Source organism: Catharus ustulatus, chromosome 2 (genome assembly GCF_009819885.2).
Source record: "Catharus ustulatus isolate bCatUst1 chromosome 2, bCatUst1.pri.v2, whole genome shotgun sequence".
In the NCBI taxonomy this organism is placed as follows: domain Eukaryota; kingdom Metazoa; phylum Chordata; class Aves; order Passeriformes; family Turdidae; genus Catharus; species Catharus ustulatus.
In genome coordinates, this window is record NC_046222.1 from 604,262 (window position 1) to 626,614 (window position 22,353).

Here is a 22,353-nt window from a genome sequence, read left to right on the forward strand (position 1 = left end):
GGATATTGGGAAGGAATTGCTGTCTCTGACGGCGGGCAGGCCCTGGCACAGGGTGCCCAGAGCAGGTGTGGCTGTCCCTGGATCCCTGGGAGTGTCCAGAGCCAGGCTGGACAGGGCTTGGAGCAGCCTGGCACAGGGGCAAGTGTCCCTGCCATGGCAAAGGAGGAATGGGATGAGCTTTAAGATCCCTTCCAACCCCAGAATTCTGGGATTCTATAATTCCTCCATGAGAAGACCTCCGCCTCCTTCAATCCATCAGGCCTAAATACACACGTAGCTGCTTCTGAATTCATCTTTCAGCCATACCCATAAATCCTGCAGTTATTCCTGGCAGAAAGGGCACAAGGAGCAATTACACAGGTTGTCATCAGCTTGAAGAGATGAGAGATGGGCAGCTGGCAACAGCCTGGAAATGGTCATCTCACACACAGAGTTAACCCCTCCCTCCACAGCCCTGTCGTATTTCCACAGCTGTGACAGTGGCTGGGTCTCACAGCCCCTGCAGCAGCAGTGCAGTGCTTTCAGTGCCATGCACTCAGGTGAGACACACCTCACCCCAGTGTGTGTGCAGTCTGTGGCCAGCAGGAATGCACAGTTCCCATCTGGCTGGGTTCCACAGGGGCTCCACGCAAACATCACAGAGAGGAAGGGCAGGAGTGGGTGGAAGCCACAGCGATTGCATAAGCTGGCATTCCTGCCAAAAACATTACCATCAAACTGTGCATGGACTCTGAAACACAGGTGGGAAGAGATGGGTGGTGACCCAGGCAGAGCCTTCTCTGCACTGCAAAGTTCTGCTGACAGGAGAACCAAAATCTGCATCTGAGTGCACGTGGCCCCACCAAAGCAGCTGAACAGCTGAACAAATCCAGCTCCAGACAATCCCCTCAGCCCCCTGGCACAGCCAGCTGCTGGTGAGCATGCCAGAACCTTCCTGACACATCCACAAGCTGGAATTTCACATTTTTTTTTCCATTTATCACTTAGAAAAAAAGAAGAAAAAGAAATAAACAGGAAATGCTATGACAGCCCCAACTCTTGCAGTGCTTTCAGGCACTGCATAAATATGAACCCTGAACCATCACTGGGCTGGTGAATATTTCTTTCTTAGGCCTTCAGTATTCAAGCCCCAGTCAGTCTCACTGCTTTGTAGTAGAGCACAGTATTCCAATGGCCTGCAGCTGTATAATAAGCAGTTTGGGGATTCAGAATTATTCTAGTCATTAAAACAGAATATTTAGATAAACAGCAAAAAGATGCAGACTACTTTCCTGAGGGGGAGGTTGCACAGATACCTCGAAAATACACCCCAGAACTGCAATTGCCAGGCCAAAGGGCAAACTCACCAGGCTGGGGGGCTGTAACCTGAAATACCTGAAAGCTGAGAAGTATGAACTACACAGAGAGGAGAGATTCTGCTGGAATTAAAGCCTTGTCCTGCTTCACGTTTCACACAGCTCTGCCATGTGTCACATCCCGGCTCCAGGTGTCTGTGGGACATCCTCGAGGGCTGGAGCATCCATGGGACACCTTTGAGCTCTGAAGCCAGGCATTCTCAGCCTCAGGAATGTCAGGGCCAGGCAGGAACCCACCTTGGGTGCCTCTGGCAGGTGAGAAGAAGGCAAACAGCCTCTCTGGAGCTGCCTGGCCACAGAACCTGAGATGCCTTGTACCCCCAGTGATGCTCACAGGGAGGGGGACAGGGAGGAAGGAGTGAGGAGGGGGACAGGGAGGAAGCAGTGGAGCTGCAGAGCCCTGCAGGCTGTGGGCAGTGTGGCAGCCCCAGCACAGCCCCCAGCAGGTCCCATGAAGGCTCCCTGTGAGATGTGACAGCTGGCAAAGGATGCTGCTGCCACCCACACCCTCCGTGGGTGGCTCTGGGAGGAACTCCAGCAAACATTTGTCCTCCCTGCACATCACATCCTCCAGCTCCAGGAAAGCCACGTTCAGAGCACTCCAAACAAAGCTCACCCCCTCCAGGGCAGTTCAATGTAGCTGTGGGTGGCTCAGGAATCAGAAGTGCTTTTCTCCCTGTGCTCAAGAGACCTTTCAGGTACAGCAGTAAAGAGCACACAAGAACCTGCCAGAACTGACTGGGGAGAAACAGCAAAACAAGTCAGGGAGTAACTCACCATAAATATCAGAGGATGCATCAGACTTCTCCATCTGAATGTGCTGGGTGATCTTCTGACAGATTTCGATTTCCTTGTACAGCTGAATAGAGGGGAAAAAAAACAAACACAAAAATATGTTACTGTGGGAGGACACATCAATTGTAATCGTTTGGAACAGATTTTTGGGCTTTAATTACAGGCAGAAGCAAAGGACTGTGGTCATTATTTATCAAACAGTTTCTCTCCACCTGTGTGAGAGGCATTAGCAGTGTCACTCAGCTCTGCTGGTAGAACAGTTAGAGAGGAGGAAGCAGTGTTTTCCCACCCCCATCACAGAACAGAGCTTGCATCTATTTCACTCAGTCAATACCATTTTGAGTGCACGAGAAACAGAGCTTCTGCTCCTGTTTTCCTAACTTACAGGTAGTAAAAGCTTAATGTTTTTATCTTATTTTAATGAAGACATCGCAGGAATTCAATTATTCAACAGCATTAAAATCACAAGGAGTGATTTTGTTTCTTAAATAAATGTTTCTTCATTATCAGACTACCAGATTTGCAATACCTCAGCATGACATTTCACCTTTAACACCTTGATGTTTATTTGTACCAAGGAGAGCCCCCAAGTCTTTGAAATGGTCATTAACATCCTTCCTGGGAGACCAGCACAAATTCACACCTAGGCAATAGCCCACAAGTCCCTCCATGCAGCTGCAAATCCCTCTGCCTTTCAGCACTGAAGTAACAAACCAGCCCTTTGTCTTCGGAAAAAATCACAGCCCCAGGTGAACAGGGCCCACAGGTGAATATTAATTCTGTTTACATGCTGCTGTGAGCGTGTAAAAATGCAATTCACAGTAATTAACATCTCGAAACTCAGTGTTTGGACTGCAGTACATAAACTATTCCTTTAGAAAAGAAGGACTCGTTTGCAAAAGGTCTCCCTAATAAAAACATAACTTTATCTCCTGCTTCTGTAAAAATCAGTGTTACAGAATAGTTAGAGCCCCATGGAAGTAACCCAGCGCTCTCCCCAAACATGCCCACACAAAGCAAACACACAAAGTGTGCTGGTTTCATATCCACACATTAACCATCACCCTGCAGCTCCCATCTCTGCCATTCCCTTGAGCATCTGCACAGTCCCACTGACAGTTTTGGGTTAATTACAGCTTTTCACAATAAACAGTAAGTGATGACTCTGTCAATCCTACGCCCTCTCAACACAAGACAAGTCCCCAGAGTCCTTCCAGACAACGACTGCTAAAAGCTGTCGCCTCCAAGTTTTAATTTTCCCCAACTATATCACACTTCCCAGTCCTAGCACTCCTCCAGCACTTTCTCACTATTTGTTGTTGTTGTTGTTGCTGTTGACAGCATTAATTGAAAATCCCAGAAGTCCTTTGCTAAGTGAGCAAAAGCCTCCATAACTAGCAAAGTTTTACTTTTTATGAGTAAACTAGCCACCAGTGAAACGGTTTAAAAAGCTTTACAGCATGCCTGTGTAAAATCACAGAGTTAAAGCATGACACTAATCCTGTTTGGTCTTTTTTTTTAATCTCTCGTGGCAAAATTCCTTTGAAGTCTGCTTTCAAGATGAATGAGATGAAAACAGACAGCTGAGGCAATTAAGGAAGTATATTCTCACACATAACTCCAGACCTTCTTGACCTCAATCTTTACCTCGCCATTAGGAAAAAATACCCCAAAATACACCCAACAACTTGTGGGTGTTTTTGGGGAAAAACTTGTGTACTTTCCCCTCTTTAAAACTCAGACAGGGACTGTAACAAGAAGTGCTCAGGCCATCACACCATGTCTTTAAAACCTCCATGGACAGCATGAACAACAGGAAAAGACAACTTGGAGGGAAGTTAAGCTTAAATGTACCTTACAGTGATTTTCACACATTGCCTGTGGCTGTCCCTCCTCTCTCCCCAGACACATCCACACACAAATAGGAGCTAAACACCAACACAGGATGAAAAGCTTGGAGAGATCCTTTTGCTGAAGGCCAATCTGCTATGGTCTGCAAAGCACCATAATTGCACACAAAAAGCATAACTCTGCATGCTCCAGAATGTCAGATAATCACTAATTACCAGCAGTCCCACCCAGAGTCACTGCATTTGCCCAGTGGGCAGCATTACCAGCTCATAGATCTCCTCCTCTGGCTTTGGCACGTAGAACTGGATCTGGTTCTCAAGGAGGAACTTCAGGCGCAGGTAGTGAGCAGAGTAGTCCAGCTGGTGTGTCTGCAAGAGACAGAGAGCCTTTAGCCAGGAGAGCCCCCTTCCCCTCACCTCTGCCCCTCACAGCAGCACCTTCCACCACAAGCTCCTGCCCTGAAACCTGAACAAAAGCTGGCCCTGCTGCTCTCCCCAGGAACAAGATCCATGTGCCCACTCTGGGCTCTGCTGACCTGGCATTCTGCTCTCTCCCAAGCCACTCCAGAAATAAGGCTGTGCTGGAACAGAAACCTCAGAGCATGCCTTTGGATAAAAGGATATTTAACCAAATGTTCTGCTAACAGAGCAAAATATGGCAGGAGAGGTGTTCTCTGTTTGGTTTGGGGTTTTTTTAGCACCTTCATAATTTAGCACGTAAATATGATGTGGCAGATTTCAAGCAAGGTTAATAAACACAAAAAATCTGCCTGTCCTCTAAATTCAAAGCAGCTCAGGATACACTGGCTTTATGAGGCCAGAAGCCAAGAGCTGCATCCTGGATGGCATCCCAGTGGAAACAGGTCACACCGTTTTAATGAATTAGTTATAATTAGCTGAGGATACAGCATTTGGTCTGGGAGATGTTAATGACCTTTTCTCAGCATGATTAATAAGGTTGATTTAAGCAGAGGTTAATGCAGTGTGTAATCAAAACACATTATAAGTATGATAAACACAAAGGATATCATCCAGAAGTTACTTTCAAAGTTCCTAAACTAAATCTAATGAGAAACCCCAAAGTGATTCACAGATACAGGAGGTAAATTCTCCTTGCTGTCACTTCTGAAATCCCACTATTAAAGGCTTTTATACCTCAGCCTTTTCATTTTACACCAGCAAATTACCAAGGCTTCTCAGGCTGTGCTGAAAACAATGGCTTATCTGAAAATTCATGCAGGAGCATCATTATTGCCTGTTTGTCCTGTTTTTCAAAGCCTGACTTTTCCAGTTCCAGCTGTGATACAGCAGCACTGAGGTGATGAGCAATGTTCACTGAGGGACCTGTGGAAAACATCCCACCCTGACCCTCCAGCAAACACACAGAGAACAGGAAATGCTTTGGGAAGTCTGGATTAGCCCAGGAGTAAAAAACCTACCAATAATAGGAAGGGAAAGCAAAACAGATCTATTGCTGCACTCTGCACAGTGTTCTGTTCAAATGTCCAACCCAAAGATCAAATTATCCTTGGATGAAGTGGAATACCTGAAATGGAATAACTCTGTAATCCAGGCAAATTCCTAGTTAATTAAATCAGGACTGAAATCTATCAAGGGTAGAAAGAAAAACAGCTGAATGTAGGAGATATCCTTGCTCCCTCACTTTTCCTTTTCGGAAAGCTTCTTGCTTGCTTTTCTCACTGATCACTGCTGCTTTCAGTGGTTTTCTATTTACAGACACATGTGTACAAACACCTCAGAAACTAAAGGGAAGCAGGATTGGCATTGAAGTTTCAGAAATGACACAGAAGAGTCCTGGGTTCCCTTCTGGTCAGCTTGGTTTACTGTCCCTAGACACAAAAGTGTCTTAAACAAAAACACAGAGAGGAGTCCTAAACCCACTGAGTGCACCCCCTGTGTCTGGGGGTGTCCAGGGAAGGGAACAGAGCTGGGAAGGGGCTGGAGCCCCAGGAGGGGCTGAGGGAGCTGGGAAGGGGCTCAGCCTGGAGAAAAGGAGGCTCAGGGGGGCCCTTGTGGCTCTGCACAACTCCCTGACAGGAGGGAGCCAAGCTGGGGTTGGGTTCTGCTCCAGGGAACAGGGACAGGAGGAGAGGATTTCTTCCAACAAATGCATTCTACCATGCATTTCTTCAACAAAGCCCATCAGCCCAGGTGGATGCCGTCACTCCAGCACACTGCAATCCCATCCAGGTCAGCAAGGAGAGTCCCAACCACGGTGCAGCCAGTGAGCCACCCCATTAAGTTAATTAACAACCCACAGATGCCCCAAGGTTGTGTCTGCCTCAAAATCTGACACTGCTTAAAGTGTTTCAAATAGGGCCATGATGTTCCACTGGAGTGAAAGGAAAGAGCCCTTCAATGTGGACCCAGCCAGGCTGCCCTAAAAGTCAAACCATTAACCCACTTTTTGTTGCTGTGAGCTGCATCCACATGTGGGGAGGTGGGAGCAGAAACAGGGCAGCTTTAATAACACGAATATCCTTTCGAGACCACCCAAAATACCTTTCTGCCATCCAAATCAGCTTCTTGGTTTATTTATTTCTCTCCTAATAACTCTGGCTCTGTCTGGACTAAATTAAGCAGCTAGCCCCGTTTAAAGCAGAACCCGACAGCTTCCCCGAGGTGCTCGAGAAGAAGAATTTGGAGCCGGGGTGTGATCCCATTCAGGGGGCTCCAAGTGCCACAGAGGGCTGGCACACAACCCCAGCTCCTTGCTGGCCAAGGAGAGGGCCTGGCACGTTCTCCTTGGTGGGGGAGACCAGAGCTGCCATCCCCTCGCTCCTGTGTGGCCCCAGCACAAAAGCACCAGCCCAAAGGCAAAGCAAGCCCCCAGAGCATCAGAGGCTTTGAGCACAAACCAAACAGTCCTTGGGGTATCTGCTTCTTGCCCCTCATGCAGGTCCTTTGAAAAATGCAAATTGTGAGGGGGAAAAAAAACCCCAAACTTTTCTCGCCTCACTTTCCATGCAGTCAAAAAACAAAATGCCATGTAGCCATCCAGGCTTGTTTTTTACTGCTATTATCTCCATGCTGGGTTTTGGTGTGATTATCTCCACACTGGCTCTGCCTAAATCCATACACGGAGTGTGATTTCCTCCTCCATTTTAAGACATACCATTATGCAAATGTTAGTAATGCATATACATTCGTTCACACTGAGCAGTGTCATCACAGAATCACAGGATGGTTAAGATTGGAAGGGACCAACGATTTCCTATCAGCCACAGAAAGCAATTTAATGCATATGCACTGAGTTTTCCTGCCTTGTAAGTGATGTTGCTGGATACATCTTAGGAGAAATCTTTGAGAAACCACTTTAAAAATGCTTTAAACACTCCTCCCACCAATCTTGAATCATAAAAGTGTCACAAAGCATCCTCCAAAGCCTAGCTTGCTGTACAATAACAAGCAGCAATGTTAGCATAAGAACACATTTTCCACAATGACTTTAGTGCATTTAATGTTCTCCAACAGAAGAATCAAGCTCAGTTTAGCAGCACACAGACTTAACCACATCTACAAACATGAGGAGGTTTATATGAAATGTAGAGCTTGAAATGTTTACTGTACCAGAACTTGACTGGTTCTCAGATGGCAGATGGCAAACTGATGTGAAATGATGTGGATCGGATATTAAAGGGGGGAAAATGAGCTGAATGCAAGAGACAGAAGAAAGAGATTGATTATTAAACGCTACAGAAAAGAAGGCATCTCGACAGTGTTTTTCAGGCTGAAAACTCTCACAGAAAGGAAAGAAACAGATAATAGCTCTTGAAAAAACACTCACCAACCTCCCCTTCTCCTCAAACACCCCCACCCACTGCAGCAAAAGCAGAGTGAGAGGCCAGACCCTCAGCAGGCACCTGCTGGGACCACGCAGCTACACCAGCTTACTGCAGCCAGGGATCCAGTCCACTCAATTAACCATCCTTACCCAAAGGAAAGCATAAATACTAAAAATAAATCATTACTAATAATGTGTCATCCAGCTTCCCTGTTATGCCTCTCTCCAAAAATGTCATCTTTAGCTGAACACAAAGCAGAGCTTTCACAAGCTGCAGCGCACCTGGCAGAGAGACGAGCGCACTGTACAATTACTGGAAACAAATGCCTTTCTCTCACCTTCCCTCTCTTTGGAAGCACATGCAACACGTTCTCAAAGTCCCCAAAGTTAAGCTCTCAATAGTAATAAATGTTTTCTTTCCTGCTGCTGCTGTTGTTGTACAAAGCAGACTCACTTTTCAGAGCAGCACACAGCAGTCGGGTCTCGCTCGCTCAGAAAACACACATTATGGAGCTGCCAGAGCTGAAAGCCTGTGTTTAATTTGTCAAAGTTCCCAACTCTTCAGAGATGTAACTCATTTTAATGGCCCAATGTCTCTGATACTTCATCTAGCAAAGAAATCCAGGTGGTTTTTCTTCCCCACTCCAGTGCAGATAAAAGCTTTCCCCTGTCCCCTCCTGCCACCCACACGAGGCTGGGTCTGGCTCTGCAGCGCAGGCAGCAAACACCTTCTCCCACTGCTGGTGCTGTCCCAGGGCCAGCCCGAGGGGAAGGGAGGAGGGATGGCACGTGCAGACAGCTCCCCTGGCCCCTGGGAAGGGGTGACATCACCTCACCTGCCTGGCAGAGGGGCCAAGGGGCTGTGGCAGGGATGCAGAGCTGGGGACACAATGTGGGGCTGGGAGAGGGGTCCCACACTCAGAGGGTCCCACTGCAGGGACACAGCATGGCTGGCTCTGGGAAAGGCAGCAGCAGAGGCAGAGCCAGCCTGTGAAGGCACTTCCAGGCTCCAAGCAGCCAGAGTGGGGAAGGCAAACCTGAGGCTGCTGCCTGTCCCTGCACCCATGCCAAGGTCTGACACCTAAAGCAGCACTGGTGTCCCAGTGCAGAGCAGCCCAAGCACTGGCACACAGGCTGCACTGCTGCCCGCCCACCCCAGGGCAGTTTACCTTGCAGATCATTTCCAGCACGTCCCGGGAGGTGTCCCCAGGCCGGATGACTGTCAGGGCAGGCTGGTTGTTGGGCAGGCAGAACCACGAGGGCGTGAAGTACTCGTGCACCCAAATGTCACAGTCGGGGTTGTGCTGGTGGACACTGCTCAGGGCCACTTCCTTCTCCCTCTGAACAGACAAAATCCATCATGAACATCCCAGCTCCCTCCTCATCAATAACCACTGCATTTTGGGCTCTATCAGAGCCCTCTCAGAGAGAAGATATTTTGCTCCTAAGCCCAGGTTGAAGGCTTGTCTGGGCAGGAACCTGCAGTTTTCCCTGAGCAGGATAGAGTGTGCCTCCTGTGCCACCCACACAGCTACACTGAGGCTGCAGTGTGCTTCTCCTGGGATTTCACCCTATGGCTACTGGGAATGCCAGGAATGCAACAAAAAATAGTAGGGATGAAAGCAGATTTAGATTTCAAACTGAAATGTGCAGTGTTTCTGGGCAAACCGATGCCAACAAAACTGCTGTGGGTACTGCAGCTCCAATGCTTAGAAATGGCAAAACTGCAAATCTGAATTTATTCTGAATTTACTGGCTGCAAATGTGGGGAAGGAGGCAGCTGGAGAGCTGGGGTTTTACCTTGCCATCCGGGACTGTGTCATCAAAGATCCCTTCCAGAGATTTCTTCACTGAATCGACTCCTTCTCCAAACACCTGAGGAACAAGAGAGGGAATCTGCTGTAAAACACCAACGTGACTCCCTGTGTGCAGCACATGCCACAGGCAGAACAGTCTGCCTAACATCCAGCACAGAGTTCAAACTGAGAAATACAAACAGCCAAATACAAACACACTGCTTGCAGAAATTTTTCACTGTTGTAGAAACTTAGGGTGGGGAAAATCTTCTTCAGGGTGAGTAAGTCACATCCAGCAGCCCTTCCAAGCTCTTTCTGCTTGAGCCTGTCATCCAAAAGAAACAACACAAGAACAAGGAGGTGTTTTCAGCAGAGAGGGGATCCCAAACACCAGGTCAGCTCACTCCCAGAGCCATTCCTTAAATACAGGGAACCACTCCTGGGCACAGGTGTGGCTTTAATGACACAGGCACACCTTTGCACCAGTCTCTGTCCAGATCTGTCCAAGGTTTGCAGGGCAGTGAACTGGGGGACCTTCCAACATTCCCTGCCTCTCTGCTGCAGATGCACTGGAGAAAAATAAAATAGCAGCTTGATGGAAGAGAGGTGAAAAACAAGCTAGTGATGGGGTACAGGAAGATTAGAGGCCACTTCTGCTTGGAGCTATGTCCTGACTTCCTTGCTGGAGCTGGACTAATTTTATCTCTCTTTGTGCTGGGTTTCCCCACCAACAGAAGTGGGAAATGAAGAGTTCTGCACCTCTGCCAACGCTGAGAACTCAGAGGGGCTCTGCCTCTGCCTGGCTTTGTAGTGACCCAGCTGCCAAAATGTACTCAGCAAATGTTCAAGCAAAAGTCAATGTAACTCTTCTCTAATGAAACTGGAGCTGGTAACCCAGCACAAGCCAGACAGCCAAAAATCAACAGGATCCCATGCAGGAAGAACGACCAAACAGGAATATTTGCAGCATCCACCCCAAATCAGCACAGGACTGCATCAGACGGGCAGGCAGGGGTGGTGCTGCAGAATCCAACAATAGAAATGGAAAAGTTCAGGTTTATAGCTCCAGCTATAGGATAGCACAGCTCTAGGATCAAGTTGCTGGGCTGGTCAATGATTCCCTGGCTAAAATGGAGCAGGGACCAGGTAGGATGGGAAAAGGTCTCTGCCGTTTAGGAATTATTTTTTGGTTGATTCCAGCAGGCCACACTTTGCCCAAGCAAGGGAGATGTGTTCAGACACTGCATGTAGACACTCTGCTACTTTCTCAAAACCTCACACTTTTTACAACTCTCTCCACAATGAGCTTCTTTTAACCTGGAACAGAATGCCTCTCCATGCCTGTGCTGTGGAGGAGTGAGGGGGGCAGCAGCAGGGGAGGCAGTGTGAAGAAGGCAATTATCTCCACTCAAAGGAAAAACAAAAGGGGAAGCTCAGGGGGGAAAAAAAAACAGGTTTGAAAACACAGCACGGGCAGGATCCCAGCTCAGGACAAAGGATTTGGGGCAAGCAAATACAAAGCACCAGGGATGCTGCAGCATGGGCACAAGGAAATGGGAATGTGCTCATGGAGCTGCACTCCAGCCAAGCCTTGGGCTTTTGCTCAGCATCTAAACATCAGGTGAACTTTTAGTGTCTCGCTCCAAACAAGCTGAACAATTCCACAGCATTCATCCTCTGCTGAACAAAACAAACACCCACTGCTGCTTCAACAGACAGCACAAGAAATCAAAGGGCACTGAATGACGTGTGTCCCCAGCCTTTCTCCCCACAAAAAGTGAGAGAAGAGAAAGGCAGAGCCTACATTTCCTGCAATTAGATGAGGTATGGCTTTCAAAAAGTGAAAGCTGTAATTAGGGATGTTTGGAAAGAATAACAGGGAAGCACCTTCCACCACACTGGAACATGTTTTCTAGAGAAAGATCTGGGCAGTGACTGGGTGGAAACAGCACAACTTCTGGTTTTTATAAAGCTGAAGCAAAACAGGGAGTGTCCCGGCTAAATGCAAAGCTTCTTGTCACTTGAGGAAGTTTTCACCAAACTCAGCTACATTTAAAGCATCGTACAAACTCATCATTTTAAACTAAAAATAACCAAACAAGTCTGCATTGTTTTTCCTCTTCAAAGCTGTATCCTGCTTTATGCTGCTCCCGAGATTAGGGAAGGCACCTCCAGGAAAAGCAGAAACGCAACAAGAAAATTCAACTAAAGAAAGGGCAAATTCCAAACCTTTGATAGGAGCTGCTGTGCATGACCTGCAGCTCCAGTCCCTGATTTGTGAAGGGGATGAGGAATGTGATGACTCTGTGCCAGTGACTCTTTGTGTGAGTCTAACACACCAACCTTGCAAATCACACCACCCCAAACTCCAGCTGCTCACCTGGTTAATGCTGGGCCTCCCTTGCTTCTTCTTGGAGGTCGTGTCCAGCCCCCAAAGAGAAGAGAACCTGCTCCTCCTCTTGCTGGCAGACCTGGACATGGCCTGAGTCCTTCTCCTCACGCCCGACTCCCCCGTGCGAGCCGCCACCTGTCAATGCCACATGGTTCAGCACCGGAGCTGCAGCAGCCCCACACACCCCCCCAAACTGGGGGTCTGGGGGGGAAAAAGGAAAATCCTATGGCAACAAAGGGTTCTCACTGCTGGGACAGTGGGGATGCTGCCTTCTCACTGCACATTAACTCACTTCTCCCAGCATCAAATGCTGAAATGGACAGTACACACCACCTCCATCATCCTCTGGCATTTAATGTGAGATATTTTAAAGCAGCCTAATCATCACAGAACAAAAGCTCAGCACCAGTGAAGGGTTTGCGTTTTTTCTTTTTTTTTTTTTCCTAGCAAGGTTTCAAAGTTGTGAAATCTGAGATTTCCAAACTTATCTGCTGCTTCCCAAACACTCTGTCTTCCTCTTTGCTCTTTCCTGTGGAAACACTCTGGGCATCCTGGTGCTGACTCAGAAGTGCAGCAAGGCCAGATAAAGGTTTGCAGGGAGCTCGTGGCATTTAAACCTGCACTTCCTTCAAGATAAGTGACACATGAAGGACTGAGCAAGGCACAGGAAATGGAAAAGTGAGCTGAAATGACCCTTCCCATCAAGAGACATCTGCCTTTAGTGAGCCCAGCAATCAGAGGAAGCTCTGGAGGAGATCCCTGGGACATTACTCAGAGCTGAAGTGTTCAGGCCCAATGTCAGAGCAGATTTCCCACGTGGAGGTGGCCTGAGGAGAGGAGCTCCTCTCCTGCCAAAAAGGGAGTGGTAGGGAACGGCAGGTATGAACCAGAGGCAAGGCACAGACAGACAGACAGACCCACCCTGCTGACTGCACCTCCTGGAACACCTCAGTGCTGCACTCCCTCAGCCCAGGCCAGCACAATGGCAGTGCCAGAGGGAACACCCACACCCCTGAGTGATGGGATGGAGGAGACCTTAAAGCCCATCTCATCCATGGGCAGGGACACCTTCCACTATCCCAGACTGTCCAGCTTGGCCTTGGACACTTCCAGAGATCCAGGGGCAGCCACAGCTCTGGGTAAATTCCCCTCCTGAAACCTGAATTAGGGCTCCTAACATGAGGCTGCATTTCCTGGGGGCAAAGGAGGACACGAGAGTTTGCTGAGAGGAGAAGAAAACACGTGCCTCTTCCAACACAACATTTTCAAAACACATTTTTTCCCTTGGCTCTCCAGAGACACCAGCATGAAGAGACAGACTGTTTTTCAGGCTAACATTCAGTGCTTTGCTTGATGCAAAAAAAAAAAAAGCATAAATGCAAATTACAGCCCGCCACTTAAAAAATATAACAAATCCACCAGCAATTAGCAGGATGATGACGCTGATCTTTTCATATAGGAAAGAATAAAAACGCCCCTGACTGAATTACAGCTCTGCATTCAATTGAAGGGTACAGCTGATATCTACAAGACAACAGTGGAGCTCAGCTATTTCTGAGAACCTCCAGGAGTCCGAGCCGAAAGTACAAGAACTTGATTGAAATTCATTAAAACTCCATCACTTTGCAAAACATCTCCCTGTACATTGAAGAGTTGGGTTGTTGTAGTAGTCAAATTTATAACAACCATTATTTGCCACACCATAGGTAGCAGAGAAGAACATTTCTCCCCCTTTGTGGAGCACCAGGTGTTGATGACCAGAGACCTGATACTGGAATAACTGGTCAGCAGTTTCACCCATAGGGAATAAAGTCAGATGTGCCCAAGGTGGTCTCAGCCATGCTGAGAGCCTCAGAGCTGACTTCACAGGACATGTGGATCAAGCCCAAGTCCCTGGACACTTGGGATGGCCCTGCTCTTGTAACAGGACAATCTGTTCACAGCGGAAATTCAAAATGACACCTACAGGACAAAGCTGGCTCTTTTATCCCCAGGCTCCTTGAGCCTCAGCCCTCTGGGAGCAGGATGTCCTGCTGTGCCCACTCACCAGAGCATGGAAGGACGACACGGAGAAGATGCCCAGGCGGCCCATGGCCACCTTGGTGGGGCGGCTGGCGAAGGCCAGCAGGCGCTTGGGGTTGGGCAGCTCCCCGCCCTGCAGGCTGGCCAGGTAACAGCGGTACCGGAACAGATCCATCTGGAACTGCTCCAGGTTCTGCTCCCACACGAAGATCTGCGCCGCCAAGGAGGGAGAGAGGGGAGAAGAGGCTGGTAAGTGCCTTGGAAAAATTCCCAGTAACACACCCTGTTCACCAATGCTGATCTCACTCGTTCCTGATTTTCCCACATTCCCCTGCCCTCCCAACCCCCCAAAGGATGCAAATAGTACAGGAGTTTTCATTAGATGGAAAACGACTTTTTCTACATTCATGGCAGAAGTCTCCTCCTGGGACAACTGCTCCTTTGATACAATGCTAATTAACAGGATTAAAATTTCATTTTTAATTTTCTTTGTATTTCCAGGATTCTGTGCTCAGCAGTCCCTTAGGAAACTTCCTTCATGCATCAAGAGCATCTGAGGAACCAGAAGAGCAACCCCACCAAACTCCAAGCACAGGGCATCCCAAATCAGCAGCCACAGCAGCAGCTTTGCTGTGAGCAACAACAGAGCTTGAAAAAGTGCCATACACTGGGGATAATTAATCTGATCAGCAGAAGAGTGCTGTAATCAGCCTATGGAAGGACTTATTTAAATAATTCAAATAGCTTATAGGAAACAGTTTCAAAGCATCCAGACAAACTCAGTTACATAAAGAGACAGACTGCTCTGCCCTCTCACTGTGACTGACAGCTTTGAGTGCAGCTCTTCATCATCTCCCTCCCCTTTCTCCCCTATTTCCCCTTCTCACGGGCTTCCAGGGGGCACAAATCTCTGCAGCTCAGCCCAGCCACGCTTTGCATCACAGGCACACTTGGCAGCCGTGGTACGAGAGCTCCAAATGAGGGAAGCAGCAGCCATATGTTAAGCTTCCCAAAATAAGGTGCTGCTGCAGCAGCGGGAGAGACATCTGCTCGAGGCTCTCTGCTCCTGAAAGCCAGCCACGCTGCCCACTGGAAGGCAGGAGGAGAGGGCTCAGGGGGAGCCAGGGATGCAGCCACAAGGTCAAGGCAGGCCCTCGTGACGAGCAGGCATGGCTTCCTCAGCCCAGCTGCCAGCAGAAGCAGCAGCCTCTGGCACACTAAAAGCAGCAGCAGCAGTGTTTGTTGGTGTGTGAACAGCTGTTCTCCAAGGCATCCTCCAGCCATGGCCTGGCAGCCCACTCAGACAACCTCCTGCTATCCAAACCTCCTGGAGGCCAGCAGAAGGACCTTAGCGGAGAAATGGTGCAGCCAAGGCAGCCAGCACAGCTCTCCTGCTCCAGGGAGCTCCCATCAACCTCTGAAAAGCCTCAAACCCTCGCTAGGGACTTCCTTCACATGAGCAAGAGTAGTTCACCTGATCCAGTATGGTCTTCTTCTTCTTGGAGTCTGTGACAGAGGACAGCTGCATTTCTCCCATTTTCTTCATCTTCTCGTCCATGTCGATCTTCTGCTCCAGCTTTTTGATCTCTGTTTTGAGCAGTTTGACAGTGTCCTCCTTGTGGTGCTGCCGCGCCACGGCGGTGGCGCAGGCCGAGTGGATCGCCGTGATCCAGTTCTCCAGCTCCGTCTGGCTGCACGTCTGCACGCAGGGAAGGAAAGCGGGCACAAGTCAGGATCCTCTCTGAAACTGATTGCAGATTAACAAACGCAATTCCAAGGAGTTTCCTTTCCCTTTGATCTCAAGATTCAAAGCCTTAAATCCACTTACTCCTGTCGAAGCAATACCCCTCCCATCACGCCTAAGCAGGTCATTTTTAACTCGGCACCAGGCACTCAGCACATGGAATTACACCTCTATCTGTGCTTTGCAGCTCTGGGTGCTTCCCAGCAAGGTCTCAGGAATTACCTCCGTGGCTCAGTGCAGTGCTGCCATCATTTCTAGCTTGGCATTTACCGAGGATTTCTAAATTCCAGTTCCTTAAGGCAGGGAATGCACCACAGCTGTGCTCTTCCCAGGATGGAGAGCTTTCCTGGCATGCAGCAGTTCATAATGAATTAATGGCATAAAACATGACCATGGCAAGAAGGAGTAGTTTCACTATGGTGCACAGACAAAGCTTTCTGTTTCTGAAGGTCCCAGAGCACTCTGAAGACACCCATTCCCATTAAAAGCAGGCTCACCCTCATTTTCACAGCTCTTGCACTGTCCCTTCCCAAGCATGGATATGCCAGTTTGGGAAAAGGGAACATTTCTCCTCATTGGAAGTACCCAAGGCCAGGCTGGACAGGCCTTGGAGAAACCTGGAATAGTGGAAGGTGTCCCTGCCTATGGCAGGATGAAACTGGATAATCTTTGATGTCCCTTCCAGCCCAAACCAGTCCATGAGATGTCAGGCTGGAGCATGGGACACCAGTACCATTTTCTGGAAGAGAACTCTTCTAGTTAGAGGCTTTTGACACACACAGAAGAATCTTTCCAGATTCTTCTTTCCAGATTCTCAAAGTAAAAGTCAATCTTCTTAGGCCTTTTACTAAACTCCATTGCTTTTTACAGTAGGTCATAAAACAAACTTTCCAGCCAGCTCAGGGTTGCAGAGGACTTTCTGTGAGTGTCAGCCTGTGGCAATAATCACACTGGTATTTGGCTCCTGGCTGGAAAAGTAGCAAGGTGCCAAACCACCTTGTTCTAATTAAACTTCCTGATGATGCCGGATCTATTAATAGACAGCCCAGCATGACTTCTCCATTTGCTGGAGAAGATGAGGAAGGTCATCCTTGCTGAGGTCACAACCAGCAGCCAAGGATGAAGCTAGGGAGAGCTTCCCAGAGAAGCCCAGCTTGGCTTCAGACTGATGCTCCCCAAACTTCTGTGCTGCCAACTGCAAATAACAATGTCACACCCTGCTTAGTGCCAGCTTGACATAACAAAGGGGATGACAACCTAAAAATCACTCAGGGAAGCAGTGGTTACCAAATTACAGAAATCTTTTCAAGTGAAACACATCAACTAATGTATGGCCTTTGATGTAAGTACTGGGATTTTTTTTAAAATGTACCCAGTGAAACGGAGACATTCCTATTTCCTGATGAAAGAACCAAACCCTGCACTTCCAGTCTCCTCTTGGGCAGCAGCAAGATGTGTGAACAAGGGGCAGCTGGATTCTGCAGCCCCTCTGGGAGAGCACCTGCAGATCCAGACATCCCCCTGCACATCCAGCTGCCCTTGGTCTTGTCAGCCCCTTGACAATGCTCTCCTCTGACACAGGTCCCTTAAAAGTCCCAGAGAGTGGCACAGCACATTTAATGCCCAGCTGGATGTCCTGTGTGGTGACTGGCTTGGTCTGTGTGTTCTAAGCATGCTGCCCAACCAGTTTTTACAGTGGTGCAAAAACATTTCTTCATCCTTTGCTCCATCTACGCAAAGAGGGTGCAGCCAGTTATTAAAAAAGCAGATTTGACACTGATCTTGTGCAGACCATGTCCTTCCTCTAGTGCTGCCAAAGGAAAACCCCAAACCCACTGGAGTCAGCAGGATTTTCCACTGATCCCAACCCGAGCTAGGATGTCCTCCTTGCTGGGAGACAGAAACAAAACTTTGCAAGAACCAACCTGGAAGAGGAAAGCGTCCCCAAGGGAGTTGCTGAGGCAGAAGACAAAGTCCTTCTTGGGGTGCTCAGGCACAGCCTGCACAATGCTGTTCTCCACCCAGACAGCGTGCTTGGGGATGCTGTTGTGGTCAATGCCAGACCTGCCATCAGTCTCGTAGAAGAACAACGTGCAGCCTGCAGGAGACAACAAGCACACATCCAAATGCTCTGCTGGTTTTAATGCCAAGCAGGCACACCACGAGCTGCAGGGCACTCTGAGCCCTGACCCAGGGCTGTTTTGTTTGCCCTGAGTTTTGTTCTCCCTAGGACTGCCAAAACAGAGAGTCACGGGCAGTAAAATACATTCCCAGATGAGAAACATCGTAAGAAATCACAAATTTGGGGTCACCCATGGCCACCCCGTGGCAGAGAAGACACAGGTGTGAGATCCTGGTCCCCTGAGGGTGACAACCAGCTGTGAGCCATCCCTAGGAGCAGACAGGCCCCCGGGCATGGCCCAGCCTCAGCCTCTGCAGCTGCTGCTACAGTCCCTGCAAGGCAAAGATCAAGCCACTTAATTACTGGATGCAGACAGTAACTGGAATTAAAACGGGCTGGGATGAGCTGTGCTTGCTGAAAGACTGATGGACATAAAAACTTAGCTGGTGACAGCAAACAACCTGCTCCGTGTTACAAAATAATCTTTACAATCCTTCCAGGAAAGGAAAACAAGATATAGAGTAAGGGTGCAATTTGGGAGATGCCAAAAAGAAAAGGGTCTCCTCCTCTCCCACCTTCCCACACTATCTCCAGTTGTTTACAGGCTGGCACATAGTTGCTGTGTCACTGGAAAGGGATGCTCTGGTACCCAGCCTCTCAGAAAACAATCTGCAGCCAAACAATGGCAGCTGTTCACTTCAAAGCCTCGGTTAAACACTGCCAGTATCCAGGCACAGCAATCCAAGGAGTTAACACTCCACTTGAGCCAAAGCACTTCAAACACCACCACTCCCCAGCTCATCCTTCCCCTTTCTTCTCCCAGATGGCCCTTTGTTTGCCAGCTCCTCACAGCAAGACCTTCCTGCCCCCTCCCAGGAGATCAGGGCTGCCCCTCACCTCTCTGTCTCCTCTCCCATTTCCCCAGCTCTCCAGCCAGCCCAAGGAAGAGCTGCCTCCAAACTTAGCTCTTGGTTTTAAAATAGCACCGCAAATTAAAAATAAACAAGTGCTCTAGGAAGAGCTCTCCGTGGGGAGGACATTTGACCACACTGAGCCTTTTGGGTGACCCCCCTTAGAGCAGGAGACAGGGCTCTGCCTCTGCTGGCTCCGGCCAGTCCCAAAACTGTGCCTTCCCATTCCCCTGCTGATGAAGCACATGAAGATGAGTCTACGAGCACATGCCCAGCAGCAACTGCAGCAGAGAGAAGAGGTTCAGTGGCCCGGGCAGCCGAGGATGGAGCAGGGCAGCTGGGTACCCAGGGCTGCCACCACGGAGTGGGTGACACAGTCAGAGCCACGTGTCAGCCTCGATGACCAACCACAGCTTCCTGTCCACCCTGCACACGCGCTGCAACAATGAGTAATTACACTCACAAAGCACCTCTCAGGCAAGGAGAGGTTCCAGGTAGGAACCCTGCTGCTGTGCCTTGGACTACACACGTGCCATCACTGCACTACACAAACCTCTGGAAAACAGCAGGGCCACTTCCCCACACTTCATGTGAATGACAGTGAAGCTCACAGCAGCTTCTGGTACGAGCCCAGGCCCCTGGTTTGGACACCCCACAGGACACACCCAGGGTGCCCACCTGGATTCATCCCCATACCTTTCAGGGACACCCAGTAGTGCTTCCACTTCCTGCGCGTGGCCGACTCCACCTTCTTGTTCTTCTTGTGCACCAGGAAGTTTTTGACGGCCAGGGCGCCGGCCTTGCGCACGGTGCCCTGCGCGGCGCTCAGCAGGATGTCGGACTGCCCGGGGGAGCTGAGGGTGCCGCTGCTCTGCTCGTCGCTCAGCGCCGAGCCCGCCTCCTCCAGGTGCTCGCTGTTGGCCGTGCTCATCTCCAGCTCACGGCGGAAGTTCTCGTAGACGCCCTGGCGCAGCCCGTCGCCCGCCGAGCTGCTGCCGCTGTCGCTGCCGATGAAGGCGCGGCCGGCCGGCGGCGAGTAGCTGGCCGTGGTGGCGTTGGAGCGCCGCGACAGCAGCTCCGTGTCCGTGGCCGCGCCCTCGATGCCGCTGTCCGTGAACTCGCTGCCCTCGCCCGCGTTGACATCCTGCGTGGGAGAGAGACACGGGGTGAGGGGAGAGCGCGGACAAGATCTGGATGCCCATGGGCACCGCAGTTCTTCACACCTCCATGTTTTCTGGCGATGGAAACCCCTCGTCTCTTCTCCTCCCTCCTGGAGGAAAAGGTGGGGTGTCCTGAAGCAGTGAAGAGCACCTTGGCTGTCCCATGCATTTCCCCACAGCTCCACAGGGACAGCTGCATTTTCAACATTTAACACCTCACAGCTCCAGGGCTGCACTTTCCCGACTGCTGCTGTGGGTCCTCACTTTGCCTTTGGGGCAAAGATTCCTTCCTTCTGGAGACAAACAACTGGAGGAAAAGGTGGGGTCGAGGCAGAGCTTCCAGCACAGGTTAGGAAAGACCGGTCACACACACACACACCGCTCCAGGTGGTGCCTCCACGGCCTTGGCAATTTGGAATATAAGATGCAGCATCATCTGTTTACATTAAGCCAAGTTAACAGTGCTAAAGGTTTTGCAAAAGGAGAACATATGGTAGCAAAAACTGGCAGTGTCGAGAAAAGCAGCGCCCAACCTACGCGTTTTGAGGAGAAAACATTGATATTGTGCATTCACACCTACGGCTGAAGATACATTTCAGACACCCCAAGGCCAACCTTTGAAAATTATGTAACCAAAAGGGTTCTTATTTTCTTTCCTCCTGACTAATGTGGTTGAGATTGTTTCTGTTCTCATCGTGGACTGTAACGATGGGTCATGTGATATTCCCCACCAAATCCCTCAGACCCTTCCTGCTCCCCAAGAACTTGCAGTGCAAGGATCAGAAGAGACAAAAGTACAGCCAGTTTGAGCAAGACAGGAGAAAACCTCACTGGAGTGGGGTTTTGAAGGCTGTGACTCAGGCTGCCCCCTGCTACAAGGCTAATCCCCCCACGGGGATACCCACCACCACCTCGGTATCTACAGGCATCTGTGGCAGGTTTTGGAGGACAAACGAAGGCCAAACTCTGTAAATGGAAACAAACATTTTAGGTACTTGAGTGAAGAGGATGCAAAGAAGTGAGAAAAACAGCCAAAACCAACAGGAATTTCAACCTCTAGCTCTCCTGCAAGAGCAGCTAGCTCTTGATTCACAAGTTTAAAAGGAAAAAAAGAAAAAGATGAGTTTCTGAGAAGAGGTAGCAGAAAGGGGTATTTATTTTGAGAGAAAACAAGCTTCCAGATGTTGGTTCAAGCACCGATTTTCTTTGTACCCAAGAGCAGCTCTGTGGAAACAAAGAAACCCTCCATCAGCTCTGTGTGAAACCATCCTCCTGTGGAGCAAGGGCTGGACGGGGAGAGCTCAGGGGCAGGGGAAGGGCTGACTAACTTTAAAGGCATTAATTCGCCATGGATGGGTCTGTTCTTTATAAACACTGTTTCCCGAGGGACGCTCGGGGTCCAGCTGGAAGAATAAGCACTTCCTTCCCCGCTCAGTGAGCACAGCTCAGCTGGTCCATCTGGTCACTGAATGCAGCACACAGTGACAGACAGGCTGCTCTGGCCAGGCCAGAACTGCTCTGCTCCTCCTGGATGGGCTGAGCCGGCTTTCCTGGAAGCACAGCCCTGTCCCCACCCAGAGCAGCTCTCACAGCCACACTGCTGCTCCAGTACACTTGGTTTTGGGAAGCCATCACCTCCTCATTCTGCGCAAAGGAGCAACATCTGGTGAGGGGAAGTGGCGCTGCTCGGAGACCTGTGTTTACCAAACACTGCCACAAGCAAGGTTTGGCACTGGCTGGTGCAGCCTCCTCTGCCAGGGCTGCTCCATGCTCATGCCCAGGGCACTGCCCCCCTGCCAACACAGCCACAGGCAGCTGCCAGCGGGACTGAACCGAACCACTGCCAGCACCGGGATCACCATTCCCAGCAATCACTGAATCCTGGGCCCCTTCATCCCTAACTTCACACTGACAGACAGTAGGTTTAGACTGGGTATCAGGAATGAATTGTTCCCTGGCAGGGTGGGCAGGCCCTGGGACAGCTGTGGCTGCCCCTGGATCCCTGGCAGTGTCCAAGGCCATGTCTGGAGCAGCCTGGCATAGTGGAAGGTGTCCCTGCCCATGGCACTGCATGAATTTTAAGGTCCCTTCCACCCAAACAAATCTGATTTCCTGATTCTACGCTCTTCAAAAAGTACCCACTTCCAAAATCTCAGCCGATGTAGCTTTTAGGAAGCATATGTCATGCTCTAGCTAAAATGGGTTGATTTAAGAAAACAAAGAGCTATTAACAGATCACCAATTTGAGGGAGATAGGACTGGCAAGGCTACAGCCTTTTCAGATGGCCTTGGTGGGACATTGTTTTAACTGCCTCAGTTTACCTGTCAATAAATGGGGCATATCAGTTTATATTAAAAAAATTATTAAGAAATATATTTGCTATACTTGCTCGTAAGGTTA

General features: G+C 49.5%; 1 protein-coding gene across 4 annotated transcripts in view; it reads right to left on the reverse strand.

The window, feature by feature from the left end:
- Positions 1-22,353, reverse strand: part of TIAM1 (TIAM Rac1 associated GEF 1) — a 105,588-nt gene that overhangs the window by 31,202 nt on the left and 52,033 nt on the right. For all 4 annotated transcript variants that reach the window (XM_033084362.2, XM_033084363.1, XM_033084364.1 and 1 more), the window contains exons 4-12: positions 19,489-19,936; positions 17,685-17,857; positions 15,490-15,714; positions 14,041-14,226; positions 11,982-12,128; positions 9,606-9,680; positions 8,975-9,145; positions 4,265-4,369; positions 2,133-2,214 (exon numbers count right to left, since the gene is read on the reverse strand). In XM_033084362.2, coding sequence (XP_032940253.1) covers positions 2,133-2,214; positions 4,265-4,369; positions 8,975-9,145; positions 9,606-9,680; positions 11,982-12,128; positions 14,041-14,226; positions 15,490-15,714; positions 17,685-17,857; positions 19,489-19,936 — 1,612 coding nt within the window. The remainder of the gene's footprint in view (positions 1-2,132; positions 2,215-4,264; positions 4,370-8,974; positions 9,146-9,605; positions 9,681-11,981; positions 12,129-14,040; positions 14,227-15,489; positions 15,715-17,684; positions 17,858-19,488; positions 19,937-22,353) is intronic.